Raw genomic sequence first — 13,062 nt, forward strand, 5'->3', positions numbered from 1 at the left:
CAAATCTCATATCCCAGTGAAGTGGGACGAGCCCAATAGAGCAGATTACTCATTGGTAATAAAGAACCATTGATTCCTAGTTAATTGTTTAGGCCCAGGCAGAAGAATGACATGACAGAAACCTCCCGCCCTGCAGTGCAATCCAACTTGCTTGTATCGGTGCTGTAGAGTTTACAGAAATATGTCTGGCAGGGATCATACCTTAAAACAGTCCACAATCAAATGTTTGGCACTTTGCCCTTAAGATCCTGGGTCTGGGAATCCTATAGGCCTAGACTCCAAGCTGGGTTGCCTTGGACAATCACTTCCCTTACCCATGCCTCAGTTTACATTGAAGGGTGGACAGTACTGATAGCTTTGTTGCAAAGATTAAGTGAGGAATTAATGTAGAGCACTCAGTATTTAGTGAGTTCTGGATAAAGGCTAACATACTCTTGCAGAGAAGGCAGAAATAAGGAGGTATCCCCCTCCCTTTCTGTCTTCCCTTATTTTTCACTTTCAACGACAAACTCTAGGGAACACCTACAGTATACCAAGCTTTATGTTGGATGCTGGGCATGTAAACATGAAGCAAAGAGACATTTGGGAACAGAGACATTGAGTAAGTGCTTTAGTGTTGAGTTTTAGGATAGGGCAGAATATGATGAATACACGGGAGGAAGATTTTTTGGTGCCTGGGGTGGTCAGACAAAGCTTCCCTGGTTAGTGTCTAAGCCAGTAATCCTTAGAGGATGCTCTCAAAGCCCAGCATATTCTCCCATACTCTGTACATTCCTGGTCCAGGTTCTGGCAACCCCCCTGCATGCTTTCTGCTTTTGGGCTTTTCTCCTCTGTAGATGTTCTTGCTCTCTGGGATGAGGTCGAATGGGTAGATGAGAAGAAAGAGAGTCAATAAAAATAAATAAATAGCAAGGTTCTGGGAGCATAGGAACCCCTGTTCACATCAAGTATAGCTGCAGGAGGGGAGGGGTGCATTAGAATGGCCAGGTGATCTGGGTTTGAGTGACCCATTCCTTACAACAAGTCCCTTTCCTGGTCTGGGCTTTGACTTCTCCCTCTGTGCAATGTGCCCAGATGTGTTATCAGTCTGAAAAGGGGCTCTTGTCTATAGCCATACCACTCTGAGTGCACGCAATCTTGTCTAAAAAAAGGGCTCTTGCACATTTTCATTGTCTGGTTCTATGTGCTTATATCATTGAGACAGGTATATGCTAATTATATGTAGATTGCATGCAAAATTGTATGTGACCTTCCGTCTTGCCACATGGGAATATATCCTTAGGGAGCATCCTCTCGTTCCACACAGATGGTGCTAACTTCATACTGACTTGCGCTGTAGTTTTCACTACACCTCTATTTTCCTGGAGAGGTGTGGGGAGGGGCTGTGTGGAGAGAGGCTGGGTACTCTTGTGTCCTCCAGGGGATACTGTTCTGTGTCCTGCATGGAGGTACGCGGAGGAGGGGAACCTAAGCATGCACGCGTTGGGAATGCCGTAAGGCATCCAATTCAAATCAACACCAATTTTTGAGCACCTTTTACTTACAAGGAAGCATTCTAACAGTGAACAAAAGAGCTCTTAAATTCTAGCAGGGGATCATTTTAGTCAGACCCCTCCTTTTGCAGAGAAGGGACATGAGGCTCTATGACTTGTCCCAGGCCAGGTTACCTGGGACAGGTAACCGAATCCCGATCTCTGGCACCCAAGCCCAGGTTCTGGGCTGGTAGTACAGGGGTGCTTTCCTCCCAGCTCCCTGTAATGTGACTACTGTTGATTGAGCTATTTTCATGCAGAAATAAATCCCCCTCACCACTCTACACCCCCATCCCTACTGAAGCTCAGTGATTTTCTTTCGCCACTTATACTCCAGGAAAATATTTCCCTCTGAACTTCTAAAGCCACTGCTTCAAGGTTCTCATTTCCCTTAATGCGTTTCCTCTTGGTTCCACTGAAAGCCCTCTCTTTGCCCTTCCTCTCTGCTTCCCGGGGCTGAGCCGCCCCTCATTCCTTAGCTCTGTGTTGCGGAATCTGCCTTTTCTCACTTCTTCCCCCTTCTCTCTCAATTGCAAACAGAGGTGGCCTGAGATCGAGTCCCAAGCCCCGGGAAGGTTCTGAACTGAGGGCACCCTACAGATGTGTAAACACTTTACCTTGCTAACCAGGCCAGCCGCCTTCCAAAGGCAACAGGAAAACCAGGGACTGGGAGCCCCTGGCAAAATAAAAACCTGTAGGGAGAGAGAGAAAAAAAGAGAGAGGGGAAAAAGGATCCTGTTTCAGATTTTAATTCTCTCATTAGAAGACCCTCATTTTCTTTTTATGAGGGACAGGGCTAAGCTGGGGGAGGGAGGAGAGGTGAGCTAAGAAGTGGGGGGGGGGATGAATATGGTGGCTCCACGAACCGTAATTCTAGTTGGTTCCCACAGTGGACAGCAACACCTAGATCTGGGGCAACTCACTCCAAGCTCGGAGTCAGATCTTGGGCTCTGGAGGGAGTCAATAGGAAGGCAGCTTTTAATATATAGTCTCCTGGTATCATCTAAGCTGACAGGGATCTATGATTTCTAAGTAGGGTTTGCCAGTGGATTTAAGGAGGACGTGGGCTTTTTCGAGGCTTCATCCTGCTAGCCCTTGATCCATCAGGCAAGATGCCTTCCGAGTGGCCCTCTGTCCCTCTCTCGGGCCGTTCTGACTTTTGTTTCCAGTCATTTCCTACTTTTTGTCTTCGACATCTCCCCTGAACCCTCCAGCACCTTGAACAGGAACTCTCATTTGGACGGCCATGGTATGCTGAGGGTGCTTTATCTGCTGTGTCTTTTAAGTATGGCAACATATTTAAAGACAGATGAAGGAATTAAGTCATTTTGCCCCAGACGTACAGCTAGTAATTGCTGTCGTCAGGATCCAAAGCAGATTACCCTGAGTCCAAAGATCTTGCTTTCTACTCTGTGAAGAACACATTTCTGTCCTCTGATTCTCGCTGTCCCTTAGCCACAGAGACATAAATTAGTGCCTTTGATTCTGTTTATTCTTAAAATCCCTGCCTTTTCTCTTCTCCTGCTCTATTTAGAATCATTCCTGTGCCTGCTATGGCAAGATGCTGGACAGGGTAGCGAGATGACCCAGACACAGCCATTGCTCTCGAGAAGCAAATGGTCTAGCAGGGAGGAGGTAACAGTGAGGATGCAGGCAACTCCAAAACCAGAGAATAAGTGTCGAGTTTCCTAAAAGTGAAGTGAATTCGGAGGAGAGAATGATGACTACTCACAGGGCAATCAGGGAGGGCTTCTTGGAAGAGGTGCCTTGTGGGTTAGTCATTGGAAAATCTGGAATAAAGAAAATCAGACTGACTTCGTATGTGACAGGGAACTTCACCCAATCCCCTCCTTTGCCAGATGAAGAACCAAGACCCAGAAGAGGTACCTGGTGCTTCATCAAGGTTGCCCCGACTGTAAGAGCAGGATGACTCTGCAAGGAGACTCTGTCCATTACCTGAAAGACTTGGGGGCAGGGAGTGGGAGGAGAAGTGTAGGTGGGCCTGGAGGCTCAGCCAAGACTGCTGGCCATGTCAGCTGTTAACAGAGAGATTTACACGAATTCCAAGGTCCCAGTGCCCACACAGGAGTGAAGGCTGTGTGGGCCTCCTCTACTGGTTTGCTGAAAGCTCATCATGCTCATTTGCTGAGCACTCTTAGCAGGTGCACACTCAGAGTTATGGTGACCGCGACGATTCTCCAGCTGAGAGTAGGCACTGTCCTTCTAAATGAGCATCTTTTATTCACTCACAGCTCCCTCTCTTTCTCCTCACACCTGGCCTCATACATCAGCCGAAACTTAAAATGCACTCGTAATTAGAAAGTCCTCTTCCCCATTCAACAGCTTCATCTGTGCCAAGGACACTGGGTATATTCCAGAAAGGCTGGGGCTGGTGAGTAGAAAAATAATTAGATCCGGAGAGAATCCACTAAGCTACTTCCTGGGATTCCCAGGGTAAGTCTGGAGATGCCTGGCTTGGAACTTCCGCCAAATATTGAACTAAAACTTGTGACCCGCCCCAGGTAGAGGGTGTGAATCAGATCCCTGGGGACATTAGTGAGGCTGGGCAGGTGCCATAGAATGAGTGCACAGGACAGTGAATCCCGGGGTCTGATGGATCTAGGATCCACTTACCAGCTAGCTGGCCTCGAACCTGCCTCTTCACCTCCTTTAATTCCCGTATCCTCATTGGTTAAACTTATTATCACCACTGTAGGAGTGTTACATGGATTAAATTAACTAGTATATATATATATATATGGACCTTAGCACAATGCCTGGCCTGCCATGAGGCTTGGGGGATTTTGTTCATTATCATTAACTCTTACATAGGCATCCCCATCATCTTTTTATGTTAACAGAGCACTCATTTTATATATACAGGCATTAGTGTTAGAGAGAAGCAAGCTGAATTGGGACTCAGGAAGTTTGTCAATGACTCAGTGTAACCAGACGAATGCCTCCTCCCATTCTCTGGGTCCCAACTCCCTCGCCTGTTAAGCAAAGGAGTTGGAGGAAATAATCTATAAATGTCTTTCTCGCTTGGCTATTAAGTGTGTTTCCTTTCTTTGAGGGCAAGGCTAGCCAAGACTCCTATTAGAGATAGAAGCTCTGGCGTTTCAGCACTTGTCCCTTACTTTTTAAGCCAACTTTCCCAACAGTGCAACACCACGGATCATTTGATGACGGCTAAAGGCAGATGCACACTGTATAGTAGGGACACCCTTGTAAAGGAGCATCTTCTATTCGTTATTATTTTCCTCTGTTTCTCCTCTCACCTCTTATGTCATCCTGCACTGGAAATTCCCTCTTCATTAGAAAGTCCTCTTCCCCATCCCACGGCTTTGCAAAACCATGGTTGTCAGATTTTTATTATTATTGCTTTAGTTGTGGCATTTTCTTTAGATGGAGTACCCCTTCTTCAAACAAAAGTCTTTCTTGTATGCTTCCTATTCAAAACCAATAAAAGTGGAATGGCATGGGGGAAAGCTGTGGTGAGAATGCCCCGGACCCAACGTGCCCATCCTCTCAGCTCCTGCAACCCTCGCCTTGCCCTCGGGGTGGTCCCAGAGGCACCATTTAGTGACGGCCAGGATCTCACAGAGCACTTTGCAAGCCACTAGTCTAGGACATCCTGATATAACTTTTATCAGAGAGAAATAACCTACCCTCCTCTTCTTCCATCCTTTATTTATTCATCTTTCTCTTTTGGGGCCACATAGGGCTGTATGACAAATGTTCTTATACCTCGCGTGACCGAGGATGGGTCGTGGGCATTCACACCGTCGGTGACCAAGGCAACAGAGACCCACGCTACTTTTTCTCCTTGAAGACAGACCGGGCCCGGCAAGTGACCACCATCAATGCCCACCGCAGCTACCTCCCAGGCCAGTGGGTATACCTAGCTGCCACCTACGATGGGCGCCTAATGAAGCTCTATGTGAATGGTGCCCAGGTGGCAACCTCTGGGGAGCAAGTGGGCGGCATCTTCAGCCCACTGACCCAGAAGTGCAAGGTGCTCATGCTGGGCGGCAGCGCTCTGAATCACAACTACCGGGGCTACATCGAGCGCTTCAGCCTGTGGAAGGTGGCCAGGACTCAGCGCGAGATACTGTCAGACATGGAAACCCACGGCCTCCACACTCCTCTACCTCAGCTCCTCCTGCAGGAGAACTGGGACAATGTGAAGCGTACCTGGTCCCCCATGAAGGACGGCCACAGCCCCCAAGTAGAATTCAGCAACGCCCATGGCTTTCTGCTGGACACGAGTTTGGAGCCCCCTCTGTGTGGGCAGACGTTGTGTGACAACACAGAGATCATCACCAGCTACAACCAGCTCCCGAGTTTCCGCAGGCCCAAGGTGGTACGCTACCGCGTGATCAACCTGTACGACGACGGCCACGAGAACCCCACGGTGAGCCGCCAGCAGGTCGACTTCCAGCACCGGCAGCTGGCGGAGGCCTTCAAGCACTACAACATCTCCTGGGAACTGGAGGTGCTGGAGGTGAACAACTCCTCCCTGCGCCACCGCCTCATCCTGGCCAACTGTGACATCAGCAAGATTGGGGATGAGAACTGTGACCCCGAGTGCAATCACACGCTGACCGGCCACGATGGCGGGGATTGCCGCCACCTGCGCCACCCCGCCTTCATGAAGAAGCAGCAGAACGGGGTGTGCGACATGGACTGCAACTATGAACGGTTCAACTTTGATGGCGGAGAGTGCTGTGACCCCGAAATCACCGACGTCACTAAGACGTGCTTTGATCCCGACTCTCCACACAGGTAAGCCCTTACGGGGCAGAATATGCCCCATTGAGAGCTGAGCTTCATGTCCTATGTTTAATAGATAAGGCGCCCGAGGGTTACAGGAGTTTTGCAATGCACACAGCAGCTTCATGAGCCAGGCGAGTTTCTTACTCAAGTCGTCATGGGGACCACAGGCAAACAGTTCATTACAAAAACGTATATATTGAGCGCCTACCGTGGGCTCGGAAGGGAGACAGAGCTTTGTCTTCTCGAAGAGCTCAAAGTTTAAATTGGGTGGCACGAGCTGAGTCCAGATAGATAGCTGTCATATGGTATGTGGCAGAGGGGGTGAGAGGTGTGCTGTCCACTAAGGTAGTCCCTGGCCACATGTGACTGTTTAGATCTGTTAAAATTAAATGCAATTTAAAATCCAGTTCCGGGGTTTCACTAGCCACATTTCAAGTACTCTGTATTTGCACAGGGTAGTGTCTACCATTCCAGACAGAGCAATCTAAAGCACATCCGTCATCACAGAAAGTTCTCTTGGACAGTGTTGGTGGAGCTGGGGTCAGCTGGGGCTAGACAACCTGGGTTCAGATCTCAGCTCTGCTACTTCCGCACTTTGTGACCTCTTACGTACTGTTTCTTCACGTAAAAATTACAGTAGCTGCTTTGTCAAGTTGCTCTGAGGATTAACTGAGCGAGGGCATGTGAAAATACATCCTCTCTTACAGTGGCTAGCACTTAACTTAATTCTCAGTAAGTCTACTGGTCATGACTTGTGTAATGAAAGGCAGTGTGTTGTGTTTAGAGACTGCCCTAGGGGATTAGAGAGAAAAAGTTGACTTGCACCTTGACTATATTAGGGAAGCCCTTTTTGAGAAAGGTGGCATTTGACCAAGATCTTCAAGAACAGGTATAATTTGAAGTACAATAGAACAAGTTTGGAAAGCTAATGAACAAGGTCAATAGAAGAGGTATAACAGGGCAAGTCTAGAGATACAATGTCAACTTGAGGACCACAGGTGAAAACAAAATTGTACTCTATTTGGGATTCATGCTAAATGAGTAGATTTTAGCTGCACTTGCTACAGAAACAAAAAAAGAAGGAGGTAACTGTGAGATGATGGTATGTTAATTTACTTCACTACAATAATCTTTTTGCTATCTATATGTATCCTATAACATCATGTTGTATACCTTAACTATACACAGTAAATAAAATTTACTTAAAATTAGGTATAATTGCTTCCAAAGGTTGGTTTGGAAGAGAAGGGAGGATACACCAAGCAGAGGGACTTTATTCTCATATACCCCTGTGAAGAGGGCAGAAATGTGGTCTAATGCCTCAGCCTCTGTCGTGGGTTATCAACTAGAACCAGTAATCCCAAAGTGTAAGCCAAAGGTGAACCCGAGGGTGACCTGTATTCGATGCAGGACCTGGAATCACTAGTTTCAAGCCAGAGAGACAGTCAGTATCCACTTTCTTGTTTTTCCCAGATTCACGCTGAACTTTCCTGTTCTGTCCAACACACAGGACCCTGGACTTGCTGATGGCTCGAGCACATTTGCCAACCTCTGCAGGTTTTCTGCTGACTCTTCTCTTTATGTCTCTCTCAAAAGAGCAAGGGCCTCCCGTGCACAGACAAAATACCTGTGTGCACAGGATTGACGATGCTGGCAGGAGAACGTCCTGCCTGGCAGCAAGTCAGAAAGCACATCAGCTCAGCCCCGTGGCACCAGGAGGGGCCCTGGACTCTCACCTTGGCTCTGACACTTGAGTAGCCCATGTGAGAAGCAGCCTTGGTGTGTGTGGCCAGTCCCTTCCAGGTCACAGAGCACTGTCTTTGCTCTCATTTGGGCCTTGCCAGAACTTGGCAATGGAGGCAAGGCAGGGGTTAACATTTGCATTTGACTGATGGGAAAATAGAGGAAACTTAGAGAATGAAGTACCTTAGCCAAGTTCACAGGTCAAGAAAGTGATTAGGCTAAATCACAAATGCAAGTCTTCCATGATTAGGGTAGTGTGTTCTCCACTGAGCTAGACTCCCAGGAGGTACCTCTGTGCCCAGGCAGAGTGGGCAGGGGGGGACAATGGGCATAGCTGGAAGTCAAAATCATCCATTCATTTGTACATCCATTCATTTGCCCTTACATGCATTTGTACAACAAAAGTTTATTCAGCACCTGCCAGGTGCCAGGAAGGTGGGTACCCCTAGCCCTATTTTGCTGAAGGAAATCCAGGATTCAGAAAGATGAAGAGACTTGCTGAAGGTCACCCCACTAATAAATGGGCAGCTTGGATTTGAATCCAGGGCTACTTGTTCCAAAGCTCCCACTGAAGGGGGATATGTTTAAATGCGAGGAACAGTAAGGGGCGGATTCAAGGAAGGGGATGGCAGGCAGAGTGGCTTTTAAAAAGCCTTGGGCGAAAGCCGATGACTGTGGCTGGGCAGGACCAAGGGCAGCCGGCCCCTGCGAGAGCCGTGCTGGTTCGCAGGGGCTGTGGGGCCCCAGGTTCCAGATACCTCACAATCAGCAGACAGCACTGGCAGGCTCCAAAGGCCTCCTCTTTTCTAAGTCACGGGACTGCATGCCCAGAATGTCTGGGAGCGGCCATGTGCCAGCTGTGACCGCTGTGATCAGGGCTTGTTTGTTTGCTGGCTGGGAAATCTGTGTGCCCTCGCTGAGCCCCACCAGGCCATGTGGCATCTCCTGATGAGGCTGGAGGTTACTGGGCCCTGGCAGAATCAGCTCTCCTGTGTGCACAGAAACCTGTGGAAGGTTTGCTTTGTGACTTTAAACAAAACAGGGAGGAAGGGAGGGAAAAGGAGGGAAGGGAGGGAGAGAGAGAAGGGGAAGGAGGGATGGAAGAAGGAAGGAAGGAACAAATCTATATCAGAAGCAGTGAAAATTAGATTGACATTATTTAGGTGATTTTTAATAAAAAGCTGAACTTAATTCTCATCCAGTTCTCTCTCTCTCTCTCTCTCTCTCTCTGTCTCTCATCTCTCATCTTTCATCTCTATTTCTACCTCTTTCTTTCTTAACAGTTGCAAAATCACTACTTCCCAATCTACTGTGAAGACCAGTTTTGTTTCTTCCTATACATTATAAAACAATACCTTTGTAACAGACAACAAAAATGAATTGACATAAAAGCAAAATGCCTCAAGAATGGTGCAGCAGTGACAGAGAGGGTCTCCCACACGTTTCCGAGGGCTGCCTCACCATTTCTCTACTCATTGTGCCATAGTTAGTGGGAAACAGTCTGCGGACTGCCCACTTTGAGTAGCATTGATTAAAACTCATCATTCTGACAATTTCTGTAGCAGTTCCCTTGGGTAAAGTGAGATCCACCAGTAGTGCAGCTGGGCAGATTGGCAGACTCTAGCAGAGAAGTACGATTCCTTTTTAACACCTTTAAACTCTTACTTTTTATCTAATAGTCATCAGGCCCATTGGTCCATGTTCTCAGGAATGCATGTGCTACAAGAAAGCACCCAGTTCCAGTAGAGAGGTTGCAGAAGACATCAAAATGGTACTTGGAAACATCCTCAAAGAATCTGAGTCCAGCCTCCTTATCCCCAATAGGGGGAAACTGAGGCCAAAGCTCACCCAGTTCTATAGTGGTGAATCCTGAGGGAGGGAGGGGCTCCAGATTTCTGACCCCTGGCCATCTGCAGTGAGTCAGTTTCCCAGCACTGCCCTGACATTCTTGTCTGCACAGACACCTGCTACCTCACGTTCTGTCCTTGCTGTCTTCTCCTGAGAGCTTGGGATTGTGAAGTGCTGAGTGAATGAGTTTGGAAGGGAATTGGATAATGGCCTTGGGTTTCCATGAGCTGCTTCAGAACTGTCAGAGCTGCGTTGGCAGTGGGCTTTCCTTATTAAGTGGCAGTGATAAGGACAGCTAACTGAGGATGTTGATGAAGGGGGCTGGGAGCCCTGTCATATAACCATTTAAACATGTTTAGCCTGGAGGAGAAAATTCTCCCAGGGCCAAGATCACAAGGTCATGACACACACACTTCAAGTCTCTGAAGGCCTGTCCTGCAGAAAAGGTAGTAGGATTATTCTATATGGCTTCCAAGCCTTGTTTGGGAGCAGAGTGCTGCAACTACAGGAGGCTGCCTTGAGCTGACTCGTAGAGGATGTCATCTCCAGTCAGGATGGTCTTTCTGGGGAAGAGCTTTGTGTGTACGTGAGTGAGCTCCCCATCACCAGAGGCATGCAAATCAGCACTGACAGGCCATGGCCAAGAATACAGCACTGGCAGAGAAGGTGGCCTTCATGGTATTGGCCTGGAGCACTGCACGGTCCAATTTTGTCACTGATATCTTATTCTATATCATTTTAGGACACCAAATAGTGACGGTGTCTCTTCTCTTTACCAGGCACTTATTGGGCATATTGAGCTCTGCCAGCTTCTCTGCTGTTCACTGGGGGTGTTGCCATGAGTTGGACACGTTCCTCACCATGGAGGGGCTTCCACTTTAGCGGGAAAATCATAAGAAAATCTGATCTGTAAGTTTAGAGACACACAATGGGACAGGAGACCTAAAAAGCAGAGATTTATTCTGACGGGGGCAGGGGGGGTGGGGGGGGGAGGCAGCTCAGCTGGAGGAGGCGTGACGTGAGTAGGCAAGCAGGAATCGGCAGCCCGTTGAGAGGTAGAGACACAGACTGCATCATCAGGGTCCTAGCAGGGAACAGATGGCACGTTCAGACAGAATAATTAAGGAGAGCTGGAGGAGGGGGTATTCTGAAGGAGAAGCTATTTACAATGCTGTAGGCAGGACTCAGGACAACCAGCAAGGCCTAGCACTGTACTCCAGGGCAGGTGACCAGCAAACCATGTGGAGTCATTTCTAACCTTGGCCTGTAGGGGCGAGAGGAGGGAGAGGAGATGGGGCCCAAAGAGAGTGGCTGTGTGGAGCGGGTTTCCTGGCAGCAGCTGTCGCTCTCAGCCCAGGGAAGCAGCCAGGCTGAAGTCACCTGAACAGAAGGGGACCAGGAGAGTAAATTACACATTGTCACTCTCCCTGCCTTCCAGCCCCCTGCAGGTGCTTCCCATTGGGGGAACTAAACTGCAAGTCCCAAGGCCAAGGAACCTGTTGATGCAGCCCTAGGGGCCAGCCCCCCAGGGCACAGAGCAGGGTGGGAAGGGCTGGGGAGTGGATCAGGGTGAGCAAACAGACACTGTTTAGCACACAGCCAGCCAGGCCAGCCCATGCAGAGGAGCCGGTCAGCATGTCTGGGATCCAGACCGTGAGCAGAGAAAGGTTAATTTATCTCGTGGAAAACTTTAATATCAGGCTTCATCCTCCCTCCCTCCTTCCATTCCTCCTGCCCCCCTTCCTTGTCTTCCCTTCTGTTCTTCTTTTCTTCTTTCCATAAGTATTTGTTGGATGCTCCCCCTGTGTCAGCCCCATCACTGCTCTCCTGGAGCTCACCGCATCGCAGGTAAGACCCACGGGTCAACACCCCACTGCGGTCGCTGGTGTGAGGCCCAGCCAGGCGCAGCAGTCTGTGTGAGGAGTAACAGCCTTTGCATGAGACTGGCCAGTTAGAAAAAAGACATCCCAGGTGAACCTTGGCCATTCTCTCCGTTGGTGGAGACAGCCAGGTAGGCAGAACTTCATCTGCAGCCATTAGAGACGTCTACAAACAAGTGGAATGCGCTTCACACACCCTTTCATAAATGAAATGGAAAGCCTGGATATTAATAGAAAGTCCCAGTGTCAGGAAATCCAGGGGCATTTGACACTCTGGGCTGTAACCAGCTCCCTGTGAGAGGACATTGGAGCAACCCCCACCCCCTGCCCGGGTCCTGTTTGGGCCCCTCCAAACCGCAAGCTCTGGCACCCTCAAGTGACTGTCACCTCTGTTCACAAATATCTATTCATAAGGAATAGGATGGGTGGGAAAAAAGAAACTTCCCCCACACTCTGCTGTCGCCTAGGAAAACATCGCCTTTGTCTTCTCTTCATTATCAGTATTGTTTTTTAATGTAACAAGGGCATTCCCCTGGGGCCAGGGTTTTTAAAATTTTTTTGGACCCAAGTGAGCATTACTGGAAGTCTCACAAAAGGGGCTGTGATAAGCCTTGAAATCACCCCCTTGACCCCTCTGCTGGCAGCTGTGGCCCCCCTCAGCCTCTTCCCCTGTCCCTTATCAAGATCCAGTAAATGATTTGTCTTTTCTTGGTGGGGTTTCCCATGTATTTTCTGTGATGATCTCATGGAACATATATTTCCTTACTCCCCAGTTCCTTCTAAATCTAAAAAAGTTGAATGGAATCAGGGACTGTCAGAGCCGAAAGGAGTAGAGGGTCCAGCAGCAGAGGGTCCTCCTGCTACAGGTGAGACGCCCGTGCTCTCAAGGAGGCGCAGGTGCTGACCCAGGCCACACAGCCACAGTGGGGCTGAGCTGACACTGAGACGCAGGGTCTCACCTCCTGCTCCCATCCTGTTTCAACCGCCCCCCGCCCCATTGCCTTGATGTCGTAGAAGCCAGCTGTTTGGAACTCGGGAATGTTATACTGAGTATGGCCGTGTTCTCACCTGTCATCCATGTTTTGTTAAGACACCTCAGTATCCAGGGCACTGTGATAAATGCTTTAGGGATTCAAGACATAATCTCTGTCTTCAAGGTGCTTGTGTGCTGTGGTTTAATGACATTTTGTTACAGTCATTCGAGAGACGACAAGAAGGCAGATGACTAATTTCCCAGTGAACCACATAGACGTTTAAGGCTCCCATGAGCTCTGAGAAAAGGC

General features: G+C 48.8%; 1 protein-coding gene across 1 annotated transcript in view; it reads left to right on the forward strand.

Annotated features, from left to right (window-relative positions):
• Nucleotides 1–13,062, forward strand: part of PAPPA (pappalysin 1) — a 237,473-nt gene that overhangs the window by 29,070 nt on the left and 195,341 nt on the right. The window contains exon 2 of the mRNA XM_069474586.1: nucleotides 5,255–6,317. Coding sequence (XP_069330687.1) covers nucleotides 5,255–6,317 — 1,063 coding nt within the window. The remainder of the gene's footprint in view (nucleotides 1–5,254; nucleotides 6,318–13,062) is intronic.

The sequence above is a fragment of the Eulemur rufifrons genome, chromosome 7 (genome assembly GCF_041146395.1).
Source record: "Eulemur rufifrons isolate Redbay chromosome 7, OSU_ERuf_1, whole genome shotgun sequence".
Classification (NCBI taxonomy): Eukaryota; Metazoa; Chordata; class Mammalia; order Primates; family Lemuridae; genus Eulemur; species Eulemur rufifrons.